Below are 18,986 nucleotides of genomic sequence, written 5' to 3'. Positions count from 1 at the left end.
ACCTCATTTTCAATGTAGCTATTCAGAAGATCTTGGCCCAGCTGCCTCCAGAGGCTGCTCTGGATGGGTAGGTCAACACTCTTGACTCTGCCTTTTTTAGCGCTCTGGTTCACTCGGTCTTGTTTGTCTGACGGAGCTGACTGCAAGAAAAGGCAAGAGAATAATAATATAAATTTCTAAAACTAGCTTAAAAACAGATTTAAAAGTGATTTTAGATAAGCAAAAAAGTAAAATCAAACAAAACTTATACAAGTATCTACTATGCTTTACTTAAAAATGCTACTTTAGCCCTGACTGGTGTGGCTCAGTCGGGTGGGCGTCCCGCTAAGTGAAAGGTCACCGGATGACTCCCAGCAATGCACGTGCCTGGGTTGCAGGTTTAATCCCTGGTCAGGGTGCGTAAGAGAGACAACCAATCGATGTTTCTCTCTTACATTGGTGCTTCTCTCCCACTAATTCTCCCTCCCTTCCCCTCTCTCTAAAAACAAATTTTGAAAATCTTTAAAACCACTACTTAAATGTTGATAGTAGTTTATACTCTGTACACTAAGTTTTTCTACATAAAAAGTATGGGACTGGAAATACATATTAAAACCATAATGAGATGCTACTCCACACCCACTAGGATGGCAATAATAAAATGAAAAATGACAAGAGTTGATGAAGACGTGGAGAAACTGGAACCCTCCTTCATTGCTGGCAAGACTATAAAATACTACAGCCATTTTGGGAAACAGATAGTTCCTCAAAATATTAAACACAAGAGATGCCATATAACCCAGCAATTCCAGTCCTAGGTACATGCCCAAGAAAAATGAAGATACACATCCGCGCAAAAACTTGTACATGATTGTTCATATTATTCCTAATAGTCAACAAGTGGAAACAGCCTAAATGTTCATTAGCTCATGAACAAATAAACGTGGTATGCATCCTTACAATGCAATATTATTCGGCTATAGATAGGAATAAAGTACTGATACATCCTACAACCTAGACGAATCTTGGAAACATTAGTGAAAGAAGCCAAAGGATCACATACTGCATAACTGCATTTTTACAAAATGTCCAGAACAGGCAAATCTGTGGAGACCGAAACAATTACTGGTTGCTCGGGGCGGACAGGGGGAGGAGGGCTAGAGAAAACTAGAGCGTTACTGCTGTTAGGTGCAGAGCTTCTTTCTGGGGTGATGACAATGTAAAACTGTGATAATGGTCACAAAGGTCTGAGTGTATTAAAAACCACTGAATTTAAGTAAATAGGTGAACTGTACAGTATGTAAACTGTATCTTAATAAAAAGCAAAAAATATTGGGTAAAATTAAAAATTTAGAAAAACAGGTTTGAGGTTTTAAATTACTAAAAGCCTAGGATTTATAACTGAAGCTTTATAACCTTTGGAGAAAAAAAATCTATATGGCTAACCAACACAGAGTAAATTCTATCCAGGTTAGGGAAGTCTGTGGAAGATGATAATTTATAGAGTGGTAGTCACATTTATCTGGGTGAGTGGGGTAGGGTCTCTCTCTTCTTTCACTGGCAATGATGTCATTTTTTAAAAATTAAAATTATTGGGGTGATGTTGGTTAATAAGATTACATGAGCTTCAAGTGCACACTTCTGAGACACAGGATCTGAATATTGCATTGTGTGCCCACCACCCAAGGTCACATCTTCTTCCGTCAGCATCTATCTGACTCGCTTTCGTCTTTTCGCCCTCTGCACACCACCCACTCTGGGTCCATGAGTGTCTGTCTGTCTTGTTTGTTCATGTCTTGCTCTCAGGTTTATATCCCGCATATGAGTGACATCATATGGTTCCTGACTCTTTCTGTCTGACTTATCTTGCTTAGGGTGAGAAAGGCAAGGATGTCTTAGTAAAGCAACGACTCTCAATAATACACAGTGGTTTATCCTTTAAATTTTTACTTTCAAAGATATTAGTTTTTGCACAAAGAAAAATATAATATGTGGCCAAATGCTAACAACAGTTAACTTTGAGATGCAGGGTTATTGCTAATTTAAGTTTCCTTCATTTGGCTTATTCCATTTTTTGTTTTCTCTGAGACTGTATGATTTTTAATGAGAAAAGAAGTTACCAAAAAACACATTTTTCCTGACCAAAAAAGTTAATTTTACTTGTAGTATTATCAGAGTTCATTCTTTAAAACATCCTCTACAATATAATGTATTTATTCTGGCTATGTGCTTTCTATATGGTTCCACAGTAGTTAAGAATAAAAATATCAAGTGTATTAAAAGCATGCATTATAAAGTAAATATATTAACTTTAGTTATTAATTTCAAAAAGACACAAACATAAAAATGTTAAAACGGACCTTTGTTTTGGTTCCTGTATGGTCAATTTCCTCTTCTGGAGTATGTTCAGCATGACATTTTTGATGACCTTCTTCATGGTCAACCTGCATTTTATCCTGAAAAGAAAATATGTAATTGATGTAATCTTTGTTGTGTCTTTATATTTTAGTAAATAGCATCTTAGCATTCAAGCCTGTTTTGAACTGTGTGAATACAGTGAAAGAGAAGCTTTTTCCAATGAGAATAACTGCAAACAACAGGTAATTAAAATGAAAAGATATATTTGGTATTGTGAAAAAAAAAATCTTGTTTCATTCATCTGTGGCCACCAAAAAAACCCTGCAAAATAAATGAAAAATTTTCAAGTCAAATTCACAAAAGCAAACTTACAAAAACACCACTCATTAAACTTGACATGAAAAAGGTTAACAAAGCAAAATACAGGATCGTAGAGAGAGCGCAGGCTGATGGCTACTAGGGGGCACTTAGGGGGTGGCGGGATCAGCAATAAGGAAAAAGGACTCACGGACAGGGACAGCAAGAGGGGGTAAGGATAAGGGGGATAAATGGTAATGGAAAAAATACAACAAAAATTAAAAAAAAAAAGAAATAAAAAGTGAAAGCACAAAACAATTAAAATATTAAAAAGAAAAATGTTAATAATGTAATATGGGAAAAAGATATAAAATTTATGTATCTCATAAATTCCACTATATTTTACAAATGTAGAAAAATATTCAAGGTAATACATCAAAATTGTCAAAGTAGATGTCTCTGAATTATTACAACATAAACAAATTTTTTTTTTAATGTCTAAAAGACAAACTTTCAACCAGATTAGACTGACAAAATGAACTCTCCACTTGGCAAACAACCCAAAGTATTAGATTTTTCTGGTTTTCTTAATCTTATCCTCAATCATCCAAAGAGGAAAAAGCTTGGGATTCAGGAATCAGTGTAATTTAGGTCTTCTACTGTATCTGGAGTTAAGTACATACAGAATATGCAGAAGGCCATCTTAAATAAATGCTTATTTGTGCCAAAGAGAAAAACAAGTCAGAAGCATTCTTTGCAGTTAGAAGGTCAATGACTTCTGACATTCCGACTCCCTCCACCCCCTCCTACTCTGCAGCCTCTCACCCTGTGAGAAAAGGTGAAAGGCGTGACAGCGGTGAGCTGAAGTAACGCAGGAAGACACAAATACGTTCGTTATTAGCTCCCTCTCACGTAATACTAGGAAAAAATGTTGCCACTGAAACGGCTAAAATGCTTTATCACTGAGCATTTTTATTTTTACTTACTCAAAGGGCTCTTCCAGAGTGTGCGTGTGCATGTGCGTGTGTGTAAATTAACCAAATAAAGTGGTTAAGGAAGTTCTAAAACTTCCCACTCAGAATCCAATGCTTCTAAATCAGTCACTTCAGTTGTTAATGTCTGTTTTTCTACGTAATAATGTGCTTTGTGCCATAAAGACCATTTGTTTAAAAACTGCTCCAGTTTGGATCTCTAATTTTTTCGTATAAACTTCTGACCCCTGTTCTGCAAGCTGATGACGGTGTTTTCTTCACCTTCCCAGGAGTCAGTAGGTTTTTCATACAACCACCAGAATTTGTATTCCTTCCTTGAATGGTGGGTCCTTACACAACTTGACTAAAATGTCAAGGGGCTGCAATTGCCACTCCTGCCATTAGGAACAACTAGTAGGTTCACACTGTGTACAGGTGATGAGAAGTGTCATTATTATTGCTATCAGCAACAGTAAACACATATTATCATTTATAAGACCTATCCCAATTTCAGGTACATTAAAAAGAAACAGCAAATCAGAAATGCTAGGGAAGTAGAAAATGGGTGCCATACTATTCTCATTTTTAGTGTCCAGGATTCACTACTTTACAGAGAGAAAACTGAAGTCTCAGCAGAAAAAGAGAAGCAAGTAAAATGGCGACAAAGAACTCATCCTAGAAATTATGCAATGCTCTCCATTTTAGTAAAAATTAATCTGAATGGATGTTTACATGTCTGCCAAAAATTACTGTAACTACAATAAAATTAACTTTTCACCTATTATTCTTAGGTTAATTTACAAAAAACTGACTGTATCTTCAAAACACATTAGGATATTTCCTTCTCAATTCAAGTAAGGAAGAACAGCAAAATAATACATGGGAAGAATGAAGGAAGATGCCGTGGGTCCTTAAATGAAATCTGTAGTAGTAGAAATCTGATCTAATCTGGAAGATTTTACAGCAACTATTAATAAAAACAGACAAAAGGTGACCTTTATAAGGAATTGTCTTGAAATTTATTTTTTTTAATCCATTACTTTACAGTTGACATACAGTATATTATTTTCTGATATATAATCTAGTGATCAGTCATTTACATAACCTACAAAGTGATCCCCCTGATGAGTCCAGTACCCATCTGACACCAAAACTCCATTCTTAATATGCACAAATACATGGAAAATTCAGGGATCACCAATTAAGACTGGAAAAAAGTCTCACAAATAATATACATTAAATGATGAAAACTTTGTGTTAACAGAATATACTCATGTTCTCCTAAGATTCCTTCATCTATAGTACAACCAAAAGTAAACAGTTAACGTCACAAACTTTTTCATAAAGAAATAAACTGTCAAAAATATGTATTTTAGTGTTACAGAATGTAGAGTACATTCTTTTGCTCGATTGCCACAGACACCCCGAGCTCTGAAAAACTGTTTATTAAGCGTGTATTTTCAATTTAAAAATATGTGTGTGTGCAGTTCAAAACTTATCCCTCTGCCACCCTGGACCGGCAGCCACAGCACCTGGTTTTCATGGACACGAAGGACTGGGGGCAGACGCCGCCACGCACACAGGAGCCGAGCTCCAGCAGCGCGGAAAGACGCAGAGTCTCTGGGGCCCGTTACAACGTGAGAGGGCGCCGCATTTCAAGCAGGAACACTCTTCAGTGTTTTTATTTAAAAAGTTTACCCTGATTCCCACAACAGAACTTCACAGCACAATCTGCGTGACTAATGTTTTCAACCACTACATACCAGTTATGATTAGAACCCCACATGTTTTATTAGAGGAGTGGAAGGGAATTCCCACATACCACGTCATCCTTGCTCTCCTCCTTAAATGAAGCGTCTGTCTCCATAGGCACGTCACTGTGGTCCCCTTCTATATTCTGCTTCTCAATTACTGATGCACTAGCCACACTGAAGATTCCATGGATGTTAATGCGAACTTTAACTTTTACTTTGGAACTATCACCATCAGACTGTGGAAAAACATTCTGAATAGTGAAGCTCCCTTAAAGAAAAGAGCTTTGATCAGTACATGGGCCTCAGATTAACGCATTCAAATGCATTAAATTCAATAATCTGACTATCATCTTTCCAATGCTGGCAAATAACTGTAAAATTATTACCACATCCAGATTAATTACTATGGAACAGGATTTTCCCCAGATCACCATTTTCACACCTTCATAAACTCGGTATTAAAACTCAGAAAGATTAAGCAACCTGCTCCAAATCAATCATCAATGCTAGGAAAAGGGGAGTTGGGATTTTAACCAAGGACAATCTGATTCAGGGCAATATAACTTTTAAGTATGCTTTATAATATTGTTTCATAACAAAATTCAATGTCTGAGTTTGAAAACCAAATATAAAATTACCCCTTTTTGCTATGAGCTTTGCAAAATCATAATGATCTTAGTAATTCATATATAAAGCAATTTTAATTTTTTTCTGTATTTTTCCTATAGCAAAATTGCTGTAATCCAGTCTCTTACAGAGGTCATATTAATTTTTCACTTTAAGAAATCTACTAATGTTTCATTTTTTTAAAAATCTCAAATATATAATGATATCCATAGTAGAGAAATACCAGGCAGAAAAACTGAATAGTAATCTGGGTGATCTGTGCTATGGGCTGAATTGTGTCCCTCCACGCGCCCCCACCCCCCTTCATATATTCAAGTCCTACTGCCCGGTACCTCAGAAGGTGACCTGGTTTAAAGATAAGGTCTTTACAGACGTTAATCAAGTTAAATGAGGTTACCAGGCTGGGCTCTAATCCAATGACTGGTATGTTCATTAGGAGACGGATACACATACAGAGAATGTCATGCAAACATGAAGATGGCAATCTATTACATGCCAAGGAGAGCTAGAGTGGATCCTTCCCTCCTGCCAGCTCCTTGATTTCATGCTTCCGCACTCCAGAATGTGAGACAAACTTCTATTGCTTACGCCACCCAGTTTGTGTTACTTTGTTACAGAAATCCGAGCAAACTAATACCTCCTTGAATAATTTGTGTCTATTGATTTAAATAATGTGCTTGAAATATTTATATTGCCCCCTTTCTAGTCTGTCAATAAAAGAAGTACATAGAGAATCGTACAACTTAAAAAATTATTCTCTTTTAAATGATATAAAATCATGACTATCTTGTATCCACTAAAAAGATTACTCAGCCACAGTCTCCCATTCTTACTTTCATATTAATTCAATGATGCTCAGTTTTACCTGTTGCCCAGGAGCTTAAGTTTAGAATCGGAATACATAATCAGTTTGGCAGCACAATTTCTAGTTTTTCCATAAAAAAATAATCCTTACCCAAACCTTTCAGGCCAATTATAGGACACTTTAAATACAAATGTCAAAATGAATTACAAATAAATCAACCTACTGTTATTCTAGAAAAAACGTCTGAGCACTAAAAAACACATGTTTAGAAAAAGGTAAGAATATCCTTCTTTTAAAGTCCAGCGCTGGCTTAACTTAAATATCAACTTATTTTTTCCTTGATTCAAATATTAACATGTTATTTATGAACGTAAAAATTTACAAAAAATTTTTTCTCGAGTTCTCTTACCAATTCTTGGATCAGGATAAGGCACTTCATGTAAATTAGTATAAAATGCTTCTAGTTCAAATGGTTCCTTCTTGTGGAAAGTGATGACTTTTGAGAATGGGGCAGGATGGTTCTTACAAAATACTTCACATTCCCTAAAGTGGATTGGGAAAACTCAGTTCAAAACAGAGAGAAAGTTGCTTATGAAAATAATTACAGACTCCATCTCATTAATAAGCAGCAATTATAAAGACTTCTATGTACAGAAAAAGAAATTGTACTAGAAACCTGCATTTTGACAGGTTTATGGCTCAAAATTTTTAGAATGTCTGTCATAGTAATAATTCTAATAAAAAGAGGAAAATTACTGATACCTGAGAATAGGTGTATTTTAAGGTCTACACATACAGGGATTATTTTTTTTGCTCACATCTGAGGACTAAATCCTATCCATTAGTTTCCAAAATATGTCATATGTATTTTTTTTTATTCTTCTCTAAAAAGGAACTTTTAATTGTAAATATTTTCAAATTTATAGAAAGGCACAAAGATAAATACAGGACAAGCAATTCCTGTATGTATCTTTTCCCTAGGTTTGCTGCTGTTAGCATTGCCTCTCACTTGCTTCATCATTGGAGTGTACACAGACTTGTCTATGCGCACATTTTTTTTCTGAAACAATTGGAGGTGTTAGGTACATCTATGGTACTGTACCCCTAAATACTTCAATGTGTTTTTCCTAACAGGGATATTCTCTAATACAATGACAGTCCAACTGTCAACTCTGTAAATTTACACTGGTACTTTAATCTATAATCCATATTTCAATTTTTTCAGTTGACATAATAATGTCATTTGCACTATTTTCTTCTCTCCAGTACAGGAAATTTAAAAATCTACAAAGCAATTCCTATTTCTTAAATAGTGTAACAGGTTAAAACTATTGTTTATAGTGTCCCAGAAACGCACTCTTTAATATATAGTATCATCCTATCAATTATGCAAGATTTCACATCGAGGGACCTTTTCTCTGTCCAAGCAATCGAGAACCTACCACATTACTTTCTATTTTCTTACTGTAGTAACTACAATATTTTTACTTTTCGATTTAACTCCCCAATGTTTTCTTGTAATTTTTTTTCTGGCTCACTCACACCTTACCTGAAATTAGCTTTAAAGAATAATATTTCTTGCCTCAATACTGACATAAAAGACATCCATTTAAATGCTCTGCAAAACATTCAGATCAGACTGATAATCCTTATTTTTGAAATTTGTGCAAACATTTCAATTTCTTGGGGGTGTGGATGTTATGAGTACATAGTATAGTACACGGAACAAAAATTTAAAAGCAACTTCAAAACCTAAATAAGGTTTACTTTAATGCATAAGCTGTCTTCCTGAAAAATAATAAAATATATTTAAAAAACTTATTTTTGTAGAGAACCAAGCTATTTAAATCCTGAGTAGTTCATGGAAAATAAAATATAAACGTCAATAAAAGTATGAAAAAAATTGTAGTCCACAATAGTCAGAAATATAAATTTAATGACATAGTACTACAATTTTACTATTAGAATGTTAAATTTAAAAGTATAGGAGAAAATGAGCTAAAATAGGTAATCTAATGCACTGTTAAGAGGAATGTAAATCGATAAATAATTTTAGTGAATAATTTGGTGATATTGGTTAAGATGTCATATCCTTTGGCTCAATTTCAGTCCTACACAGTTATCTTACAGATATACCAAATATAACTAAACAAGGATATTTCTAAAAGCACTGCTCAAAACAGGAAGAATATGACTTTAAGATGTATTGGCTAAATTAATTATGGCACATAATATTGTTGAAAAGTTATTGTCTCTTGGCATGGAAAGGTAATACAGAACATATTTTAAAAAGCAGGTTGCACTGGAGATACACAGATGATCACTATATGCGTTAAAAGGTGCATGCTTTTATTCTTGGATATTTAAGAAATACACTGGATAGATACACAGTTAGCTGTTAACAATGGTTACCTCTGTAAACAGGCTAAGGAGAAGACAGGGTGTGGCAAATGCAGTTTTTTATATTTCTATAATGTGATTTTCATTAGAAAATAATAATGTTTTACTTTTATAATAAAAAACATTTAAAAATATACTATCGTGAGTTACAGATCATACATCATTTTTATATTTTTTAATTTCATTTAAATGTGTTTGTAAATTTTAAAAAGTATAAATTCCTTTAATTTACAAAAGTAGATTCAACTGGTTATTTATGACAAGCTCTGTAAGTCCTTAAAAGGCAACTTACCCAGTTCCATCTTCAAAAGAGGTCTTCCACCTTAACGTGATTGAGTAGGGAACAATGTCCGTTATGGAAAATTCACGCACTTTAAATGCTGGTGAGAGAATCGCACACTGCAAATAAGATGTACACCATATTTAAATCAACAAACATAAAATATACCCTAGGTTACCTTTGATTAAACTGCTTAATAAAGTCCCTATAATACAATTGTTACATTTAAAAAATTACCATTTAATGGTAACTAGTTAAAATTTAAAAGTGTCAAAGTACTCTTTCTGTGACCTTACAAAATATATTTCAAAATAGCAAAAAGAAAGTTTTAAAGGGAAATAATTACCCAAATTCATAAAGTAAAAATGTTCTTTCAGCAGAGTTATAGACATAATGTCTTATGAAAGTTTATAAATACAAAAGACACAAGACTTTTCAGGAATAATTTCAATTACTTTTAGCCTGACAAGGGGTTAAAACACATAATATTTAAACTCCTTTTAGGCCTATTATATTTCTGGCAATATACATTCTTAAAAAAAAAGAGATTAGTAATCATACCTGTAATGCACATCCCCTTGCAACAGCTTCATCAGCATTTAATGTGGTACTTATATCTTTAAGGAAGAATTTAGTAATTTGTTCCTTCACTGCAGGAATTCGCGTCGCCCCCCCTACAATTTCTATACTGCTTATGTCTTCACGTTGTAAGTCTGGAAAGCAAAATGTTTTTAATTGAGAAAAATAAGGCAATCTTTATAACAATGTGAAAAGTTGATCTTGCAAAGTAGTTTTTTACAAAGTGGGGTTTTTCATTTGCGTAAAACAAGAATAAAAGGAAAGAAAACAGGTAAATAAAAGGGAAACTTTAATCCATACTAATTATCTACGTTAGGCACTGCACTTGGTCCAGATGGCAGAGTGGCAATAAAGACAAGCACCTTCCGGGCTTTAAAGTGACTCTCCAGAGTCCTTCAATGTTTTAATGGAAGGAAGGAAGACACATCTTAGACCATTCAAGTGAGTAACACCATGCTACAGTTTTGATGGTTAGTCTAATAATCTCCACTTACTAGCTTGTTCCATTACTGCCTTTAATGGCGGTTCAACTCTGGCAAAGAGGTGAGCACATAACTGTTCAAATTGAGCCCTGTGGGAAAATGAAATAAAATTCACCATTTTGAGATCTAAAAATTGAGCACATCTTCTAAAATAACAGAACATTACAAAATAAGCAAATACTTTTCCAACTGCAAACATACACAGTACCTGTTCATTTTACTAGAAACATCAAGGTCATTCATGAAGCACTCAATGTTCAATGGAAGATCTGATGCATTTGCACTCATTAGCTTCTTTAGTTTTTCACATTCCTGATATAAACGCAACAAGGCCCGGGGGTTTTCTTTCACATTTATCTTATATTTGGTCTTGAACTCATCACAGAAGTAGTCTACTAAAGCCTCATCGAAGTTCCTGCCACCCAAATATGGATCAAAGGTAGTAGCCAAGACCTGTTTAATTGAAAAACCAGAAATGAATTTTCAGAAAAATAGATGTTTTCAAACAAACCTTGTAAAATTAAAATGAAATCAAAGTCAACTTGTCAAAAATCACACAGATGCCAATTTTGAAATTACTTATATTTATTATAATTTACATTTAGTCAACATATTTACCCACTCTCAATTATCTGCTTTAGGTTACAGATCAATATATCGTAATTTAAGAATAATTCTAACTCTGAAATAACTGAGTTACAAAATGAAACTTGACCACTTCACGTCCTTTGATTCTACAACAGCACTGAGCAGGGAGGCCAAATACCAAGTTTAACGGAACGAAGAAATAGTCCTAAAGATGTAACCAAAAACAAAGCAGCCACAAAAGCTGATCCAAAGACTAAATAAATCTAAAATACTATAGTATAACTGGTCAATTTATAGACCAGGAATTAGGCCTTCAATTTTTTTTTTTTTTTGGTAAAAATTGGCTATTTTTAATAAAAATACAGAACAAACCAAAGAATCCATGAGAGCCCAGAAAAGGAAACAGAGCAGTGTGGAGAAGAGAGAAGAACTTGATATGGTGAGCGTGCTGAGCAGGACGCACCAGCTAGCAACTGGGTGGCACAGGAATAGACCAGTCACAGAACTTCAACACTAGAGCTCTTGAAGTCACAGGACCGAGACATCTAATTCTCTCTCCAGGGCAGGGTGCAGAAATGACTGCTTACAAAAGTGACTTCTAAAGGAATTCCCCGTTCGTGTGTTTTGTCTGGCTTTTTCCTTCACAAGGATGAGTGGTGGGATGGTGGTAAACATGGTAGTAGCATGTGAGCATAATCTGATTGGGATGTCTTCCCACGGACTTCTTACAGGGTCCAGCATTGTCCAAAATTAAATGCAAAACCGTGTTTGTATGCAACCAGTGCAAATGTGCATCATTTTGGAGAGAGGATCACAGCTTCTATCAAACTTTCAAAGGTGTCTATGATCTAAAAATTATAGATCCTTCTAAGGTGTCTATTATACTAAAAAGGAAAGAAAATGTTCTTTTATTTTTCCTTAAATTAAAATGCAAGATTAACTACCAAAGATTAAACCCATTTACCGAAAACTTCCCTACATTCCTGTGAGTCATCTTGATGTAATTTTCTTTTCTTTTTAAATTGTTGTTCTATTACAGTTGTCCCAATTTTTCCAGTTGCTGTCCCCTGCCTGCCCACCCCGGACCGCTCTCACAGTCAGTCCCCACCCCGCTGTCCATGTCCGTGGGTCACTTATACTTGTTCCTTGACTAGACCCTTACCCGCCTCTGCCCTCCCCTCTGGGCGCTGTCGGTCTGTTCCTTGTTTACACGCCTCTGATTCTGTTTTGCACGTTTGTTTGTTTTGTTCATTAGGTTCCTCTTATAGGTGATATCGTATGGTATTTGTCTTTGGCTGCCTGGCTTATTTCACTCCATTGAATTTTCTGATTACAAGAACGTTATTATAGTAATATAAACTGTAAGATAAAAGGCTCTGAAAGATGTTGGATCACCCAAAACAATTCATCTTCTATGTAAGTTCTACACATGTGCATAAGGAGAGAATGTGTAAGTCTGAGAGTAAGATAATCAATATAAAAATGAATATAAAACCAGACTACAACATAAGCACATAGAAGCAAAGGATGCTACATTGTAGAAAATTCTGATTAGGACTCCTGGTGCAAAGGTTTCTAAAAACAACAGAATCATTTTATAAAATGTTTCCTAGGTATATTTATAGGTAAATATGTAAATTTATGCTCCATGATGGCTGATGTAACAACAATACAAATAGCTGATGCTATTAGAGTATCTACTATGCGGCATTCCCAGCATTTTATGTATGTTAAATCATCTTGTCCTCAAAAATTCTATGAGATATTACTTATATTAGCCTCAGATGAGAAACCTAAGGTTTGGGGAGGTTAAGTAACTTGCTCAAGGTCACTGTTTTTATGTGGCAAAGCCAGGATTTAAACCCAGGCATTAAGGTCCTCTATATAGATGCATGGGCTCTGAACGATAAAAGTAAAATATTCCAAATCATTTATTTACTTACTTTAAGTTTTCCTTTGTTGAAAGCACAAACTGAGACTTGGTAGGCAGAATGTCCCATATCAATAAATACTACATTCCTTGGTTTCTCATCCAGTGAAGGGAGATCCTGTTTATAAATTCCATATGCTAGTGCAACTGCGTAAGAGCAAACAATTAGGTTAATTCCACCATAGCAGTCATGTGGAAAAGAGATAAGTCACTTTGGTACTGAACACATTAATTGACAGTAGAGTACGTGTACAGATCATGTATCATAGAAATGTACACTTGAAACTTATATGACCCTATTTACCAATGACATCCCAATAAATTTAGAGAAAAAATAATACACAGTAAAATAATATAAATTATTAATTTCAAAGTAACTTTTCATCATTTGCTTATTTTTTCAATTTTATTTTTTCTTTACCTATCTATAGCCAATGAAAGACATGTTTAACTTCCGCCAACTGTTGTGCTCCCAAATGACAAGCTTCGAAGAACCAGTAAATAATAGTTAAGAAAATAAATGCTCTGTATTAATTATAAAACTACTATGACAGTATTGTTCTCAGCGATTTCAAATAGCAAAGGACTCACCTGCAGTCGTTTCATTCATCAATCTTAAACAATTTAAACCTGCCACCTGGGCTGCAGCCATGACAGACCTTCTCTCGGCATCAGTGAAAAAGCTTGGAATCTGGTATTTAAGAACAATTAGTATATTAATTTGATGTAATATATTTTGCTTCAACATTTCAACAGCTGAAAAGTGGAAAACAATTGCACAAAAACTTGTGTACAGCTTAAGGCAAAAAATGGTGTTCTAATTAAATAAATGAGAAAATACACTTTTTTTTTAAGTTTGTCAATTCTATACCATAAAATGTTGACCTATAAAATGCCAACCTGGCCCTGGCTGGTGTGGCTCAGTGGATTGAGTGCCGGCCTGTGAACCAAAGGGTTGCTGGTTCGATTCCCAGTCAGGGCATGTGCCTGGGTTGTGGGCCAGGTCCACAATTGGGAGCATGCGAGAGGCAATCACATAGTGATGTTTCTCTCCCTCTTTCTTCCTCCCTTCCCCTCTCCCCCAACCACCCAAAAAAGTTGACCTAAAGTACAAACATACATTTAAAGCAATTACTAAGATGGAATAATATTGCAGGGATTTCCAAAATATGTTAATCGAAATAAAATGCAGGCTTAAACTTAGAATTAAGATTTACATACATCTGGCTCTATTAAACTGAGAAGCACCATGACTGGGTCTACAGATTTCTAAAAAGCTCAGGAAGTACAATCATGTACCAAATGACTTAGGGCTCTTCCAACTGTAAGTTTTAAGTATGGAGACTCCTCCAAATTTTATTGAGTTTTGAATTTAGAAATTTTACTTAACAGAGATTAAGAACCAGAAAGAACCTGAGTTTAGATAAGTTGATTTGTCCTGCTTTTGTTATTACCCTTCTGACAAACACTAAATCGTATGGCTGGTTTAGTACTCACTGAGCACTTCTGCACCAGTGCCTTCTTAGAGCCGCTAGGAGCAGAGCAGGGTCCAGAACAGGGAAAATACTTCCTTGGGTAGCTCACGAGGCGGCTGCTGCTCTAACTACAATGTCGATACGGGCCCGGAAGTCTATAATGCTCTATTCGGGCACTAATTTCTGATACGAAAGCAAAACGAAGTATAATTAAACAAATCGGGATTTGAATTTAAAAAGGTTTTAGAATTCACACCATTCTGACATATCAAATGGCAGTATGATGGGAGACTTAGGTGCTCATTTGGGAATGAACTATCAGAGTTTGATTTCTGTTTTTACCACTGTGTTAATTCTGGACAAGTTATTTAACTTCTCTGCCCCTCAGGCTTTTAGTCTATAAAATTTAGGTTAATAATATCCTACCTCACAGAGAAGTTCTGAGGATCAAATGGGTCCATATATATTAAATACCTATAATAGTGTCTGGCCAATGGTAAACTATTATGTACTATTACTAAGTGGCTATTAAGCTCTAATATTTCTGATTTAAAAAGTTCCAAATATCTATGAAAAAAACCTAATTACTAAATTCATTGAAGAGTTCATAATCTGATTCTATTTTTTCTGATGACATAAGACTCTTGAGCTGATGTAGTCAAGTTTAATAGTATCAGAAATATATTCACATTTAGGTGACAACACATAACTTAAAAACTAGTTATCAATATATAACATAATGGGACCTCAAGAAAGAAGGATAATTAAATGTTCTGATAAGATTCTTTAAAGAAATATTTTTTCTTTCTGAAAAATACTGCATGATATCACTTATATGTATAATCTACAGAAGCTGAGTTCATAGAAGCAGAGAATAGTGGCTACCGGGCGCAGGGAGGGAGGGAAACGGGAAGGTACCTGCCAACAGGTATGAAGTTTCAGTTATATAGGATGAGTAAGTTCTAGAAATCTAATGTACACCATGGAGTTTATAGTTAATATTATATCCTGAAAATGTCTAAGTTAGGTATCAGGTGCTCTCATCACAAACAGATAATAAAAAGATAAGTATATGAGAAGAGGGATTTATTAATTAGCTTGACTACATTAATTATTTCACTATGTATATGTATATCAAAGCATCACATTGTATACCTTATGTACAAACTTTATTTTTTAAAAGGCATAAGGGAATTTTGGGTAGTGATGAATATGTTTATTATATTGATAGTAACGACGGTTTCATGGGTGTAAGCATATGTCAAAACTTCTGAAGGTATACATGTTAAACAGATCCAATTTATCATTTTTATTTTTTTTCAAAGGATGAATTTAATTTGCATCTGAATTCTCATTTACTAGGAGTGGGGAAAAGGCAGTATTTAACCTTTTAGTTCCTTCGACATAGGATGAAATATAGAAGGGGCTAAAGCAGAGACACCAGGTACCAGCAGACAATACATGGCATGTCTGAGTGCACTTGCGGGTTCAAGAAGCCTGCATTTCCTCCTGTGATGTCATCTTTGCCCTTAGAAGATACCTGGTATTCATTCCTTGTTCTTAGAACAGAGCAACTAAAACTTTTGGAATTTTCTGGGAGATGAGGGTGATTAAGAGTGTCCTTTGTTCGGATGAGGCAACTCTTGGCAGGCCTCTAGATAACTGCAGAGTGAGGGCAGGTCACCAGAAAGACCAAGTCCTGATTAGAAGCTTGGAATTTTCAGTTGTCAAAGGAAGAAATGTCTAAACCTGTAAAAAAAACTTGTAAGTTTATGTGAGCCAAAATGACAACTGCCAGGGAGCCAAACTTCAAGTCATTGAGAAAATGCTTGGCCTCTCTGTCCCGGCTTCGCCCCTACCCACCCGGATGACCACCACTTCTGTGTAACTTCGTATGTTGGACTTCCATTTATTTTCTGCAACTCCTGGTTATTTCTGGTTTTGCGGTAGTTGTATTCCTTCTTAGTTGTGGAGGGAGATGGAGTGTGTCAGTATAGGCCTCCATCCTGGCCGGAAGTCTCACATTTATCATTTTTAAAAGAAAGATCTTTTATTTCTGATACGGAATAAACACAATCTCAAAGCCCCAGATGGGAATTTTCAACTTTGCCATAAAATATGGAAGTCCTTCGGGGTGGGAAGTTCAGTGCTACTGGGAAAGGTTCTTCGGCATAAGTGGCAGTTACAGCAGCAACTAACCACAGACTTTTTTTAAGGTTCTCTGATTATCACAGTCCACTTTTGGGAAACTCAGTCCTGAACTTTATCAAATAAAGTAACTTCTTTTTAATGTAACAATAAAAATGGATTTAGGTTATATTTACTGGATACGGGCGGAATGAATAAAGGACAGGGAAGAAGAACATTCCGATACAACATTCATACAGCAAGGCTCCTTTATCTGTGGTTTTGCGTTCCATGGTTTCAGTTACCCACGGTAAACTGAGGTCTGAAAACAGTAAAGAGAAAAATTCCAGAAATAAACATGTTTTAAACTGTATGCTGTTTTGAACAGTGTGATGCAACCTAGGACTGTCCCGCTCCGTCCTGCCTGGGGGCAATTCATCACTCTGTCCCCAATAGCCACACTCCGTACACTCGCCTCCTGTGGATCACTTAGCAGCCACCTCGGTTATCAGATCCACTGTTGTGGTGTCAACAGTGCTTGTGTCCAAGTCACCCTCACTCTACTCAGTAATGGGCCCAAAGCGCCAGCGTCGTGAGGCTGGCAGTGTGAGCATGTGAAAGGGAAGCTGTGAAGTGCTTCCTTTAAGACTTAAAGGAAGGGTACAGATATACAGGAAAAACCACACTGCAGCTATAGGGTCTGGTACTGTCGTGGTTTCAGGCAGCCACTGGAGGCCCTGGAACGCAGCCCATACAGATAAGAGAGGACTGCTGTACCCTGGCACACACGATCCAAGAGTGTTCGTTACCGCAGTGAAACTTACCGAGATGACGCAGTCGGCCACCGGCTTCTTCAGCGCACTTTCTGACGTCTCCCTAAGCTTGGCCAGCAGCATTCCAGTAACTTGCTCAATGGCAAAGGGCCTCTCTTCTTCTAGGTACCGCACCTAAACCCAAAAGGGGAGTCTTTCTCAAAGACTTTATTTATTTATTTTCAGAGAGAGGGGAAGAGAGGGAGAAGGGGAGGGAGACGGGCATCCATGTGTGAGATCACCATGTGCCCTGACCGGGAATCAAACCGGTGACCTTTTGGTTCGTCGGCCTGCGTTCAATCTGCTGAGCCACAGCACCCAAGGCCAAAAGGTTTTTATTGAGTCACTTATCATCCAACAAATATTCTGTGAATATCTACTCTATACATGACGATAAACAACAGTGAAAAAGGCAGAGTCCCTGTTCAAGGAAGTTATAGCCCAAAAAGACACTTTTCGTTTGCAACCTTAGTTGACATTTCAGTGTCTAACACACAGCGTTACAACCAAACTATTTTCAAGTGTCTTTACCTGCTCCAGACCGCCACCTTTCACAAAAACAATTTTTATCATTCAATTTCCCAGCTAACAAAGAAAAAAGGATAAAATAACCTTTCTTTGGAAAAGTATAACTCTTCCTGGATTTAAAATGAAGGTTTTAGTCATACAGGTTTGGGAAAGGAAGTGATGATGTCAAGGGAAAAGAAAAGAAAATTTCCATTAAAAAAATATGTGTAAGTCCAAGGTTTCCGGAGATAATTATGAGTTAAAGATTAGATGTGTATATTAAATATAGAAATTGTTTTCTGACCAACTAAACAGTTAATCTCATCCATAGGTTTACAACTGGTTGCTCTTACGCATGTGAAATAAAACTTGACAGTGCTTCTCGGCCAGGGAACTAGTAGAAGACTTGCTTACGCAAGTAATCTAACCCTTCTATAATGACAGCCACAGAATGTATAAGCCACACAAAGTCACCTCAGAGCCCACACGCTGACTAAATGTAAGTTACCGAAGAGAAGGCAATGTCTTCTTGCCCATGTAACTCCCGCGGAGCCAGTTTTTCCCATGACACTGAACTCTGGAAGTCCTTTAAAGAACTTCTCTCAGAAGCAGCACCAGGAATGCATGTTTATAAATGTGTATAAATATGTGTATATAGTGATGTAAAACTTACTTTGAAACAGACCTAAATTGATATCCATTTAGTCAATTTAAAAGCAAGTTCGACACCAAGTGTTATATAAAATTAATAAATGTGGGAAGATATCAGTATCAGTGAAAGGAACCAAACACCATGGTGTTTGTCTGAGTTATAGGAGGCACAATAATACAGTGTTCTTTTTTCTAAGAATGTAAACTTAGGTGAAATAAATATCAAAGTATACCCAAGATGATGTCAAAAAATGGATAAAATGCTTTAGGAGTCAAATTCTTAAGATCTGCAACCTTCAAAAGATGAGGAAACTATTCAACACAGGACTGATTGATATCTTCAAAGCCTCGTATACGCAATCAC

At 35.9% G+C, this 18,986-nt stretch overlaps 1 protein-coding gene across 1 annotated transcript in view; it reads right to left on the bottom strand.

Moving 5' to 3' along the window:
• Positions 1-18,986, bottom strand: part of HSPA4L (heat shock protein family A (Hsp70) member 4 like) — a 43,955-nt gene that overhangs the window by 10,948 nt on the left and 14,021 nt on the right. Inside the window, exons 4-14 of the mRNA XM_090288160.1 lie at positions 17,477-17,599; positions 13,642-13,741; positions 13,064-13,197; positions 10,741-10,985; positions 10,545-10,621; positions 10,033-10,184; positions 9,484-9,590; positions 7,201-7,334; positions 5,428-5,627; positions 2,340-2,435; positions 3-140 (exon numbers count right to left, since the gene is read on the bottom strand). Of these exons, the coding sequence (XP_090144286.1) occupies positions 3-140; positions 2,340-2,435; positions 5,428-5,627; positions 7,201-7,334; positions 9,484-9,590; positions 10,033-10,184; positions 10,545-10,621; positions 10,741-10,985; positions 13,064-13,197; positions 13,642-13,741; positions 17,477-17,599 (1,506 nt within the window). The remainder of the gene's footprint in view (positions 1-2; positions 141-2,339; positions 2,436-5,427; positions 5,628-7,200; positions 7,335-9,483; positions 9,591-10,032; positions 10,185-10,544; positions 10,622-10,740; positions 10,986-13,063; positions 13,198-13,641; positions 13,742-17,476; positions 17,600-18,986) is intronic.

This window comes from Furipterus horrens, unplaced genomic scaffold (genome assembly GCF_987537825.1).
Source record: "Furipterus horrens unplaced genomic scaffold, mFurHor1.1.pri manual_scaffold_10, whole genome shotgun sequence".
In the NCBI taxonomy this organism is placed as follows: Eukaryota; Metazoa; Chordata; class Mammalia; order Chiroptera; family Furipteridae; genus Furipterus; species Furipterus horrens.
This window is presented reverse-complemented; position numbering and strand designations above follow the sequence as displayed.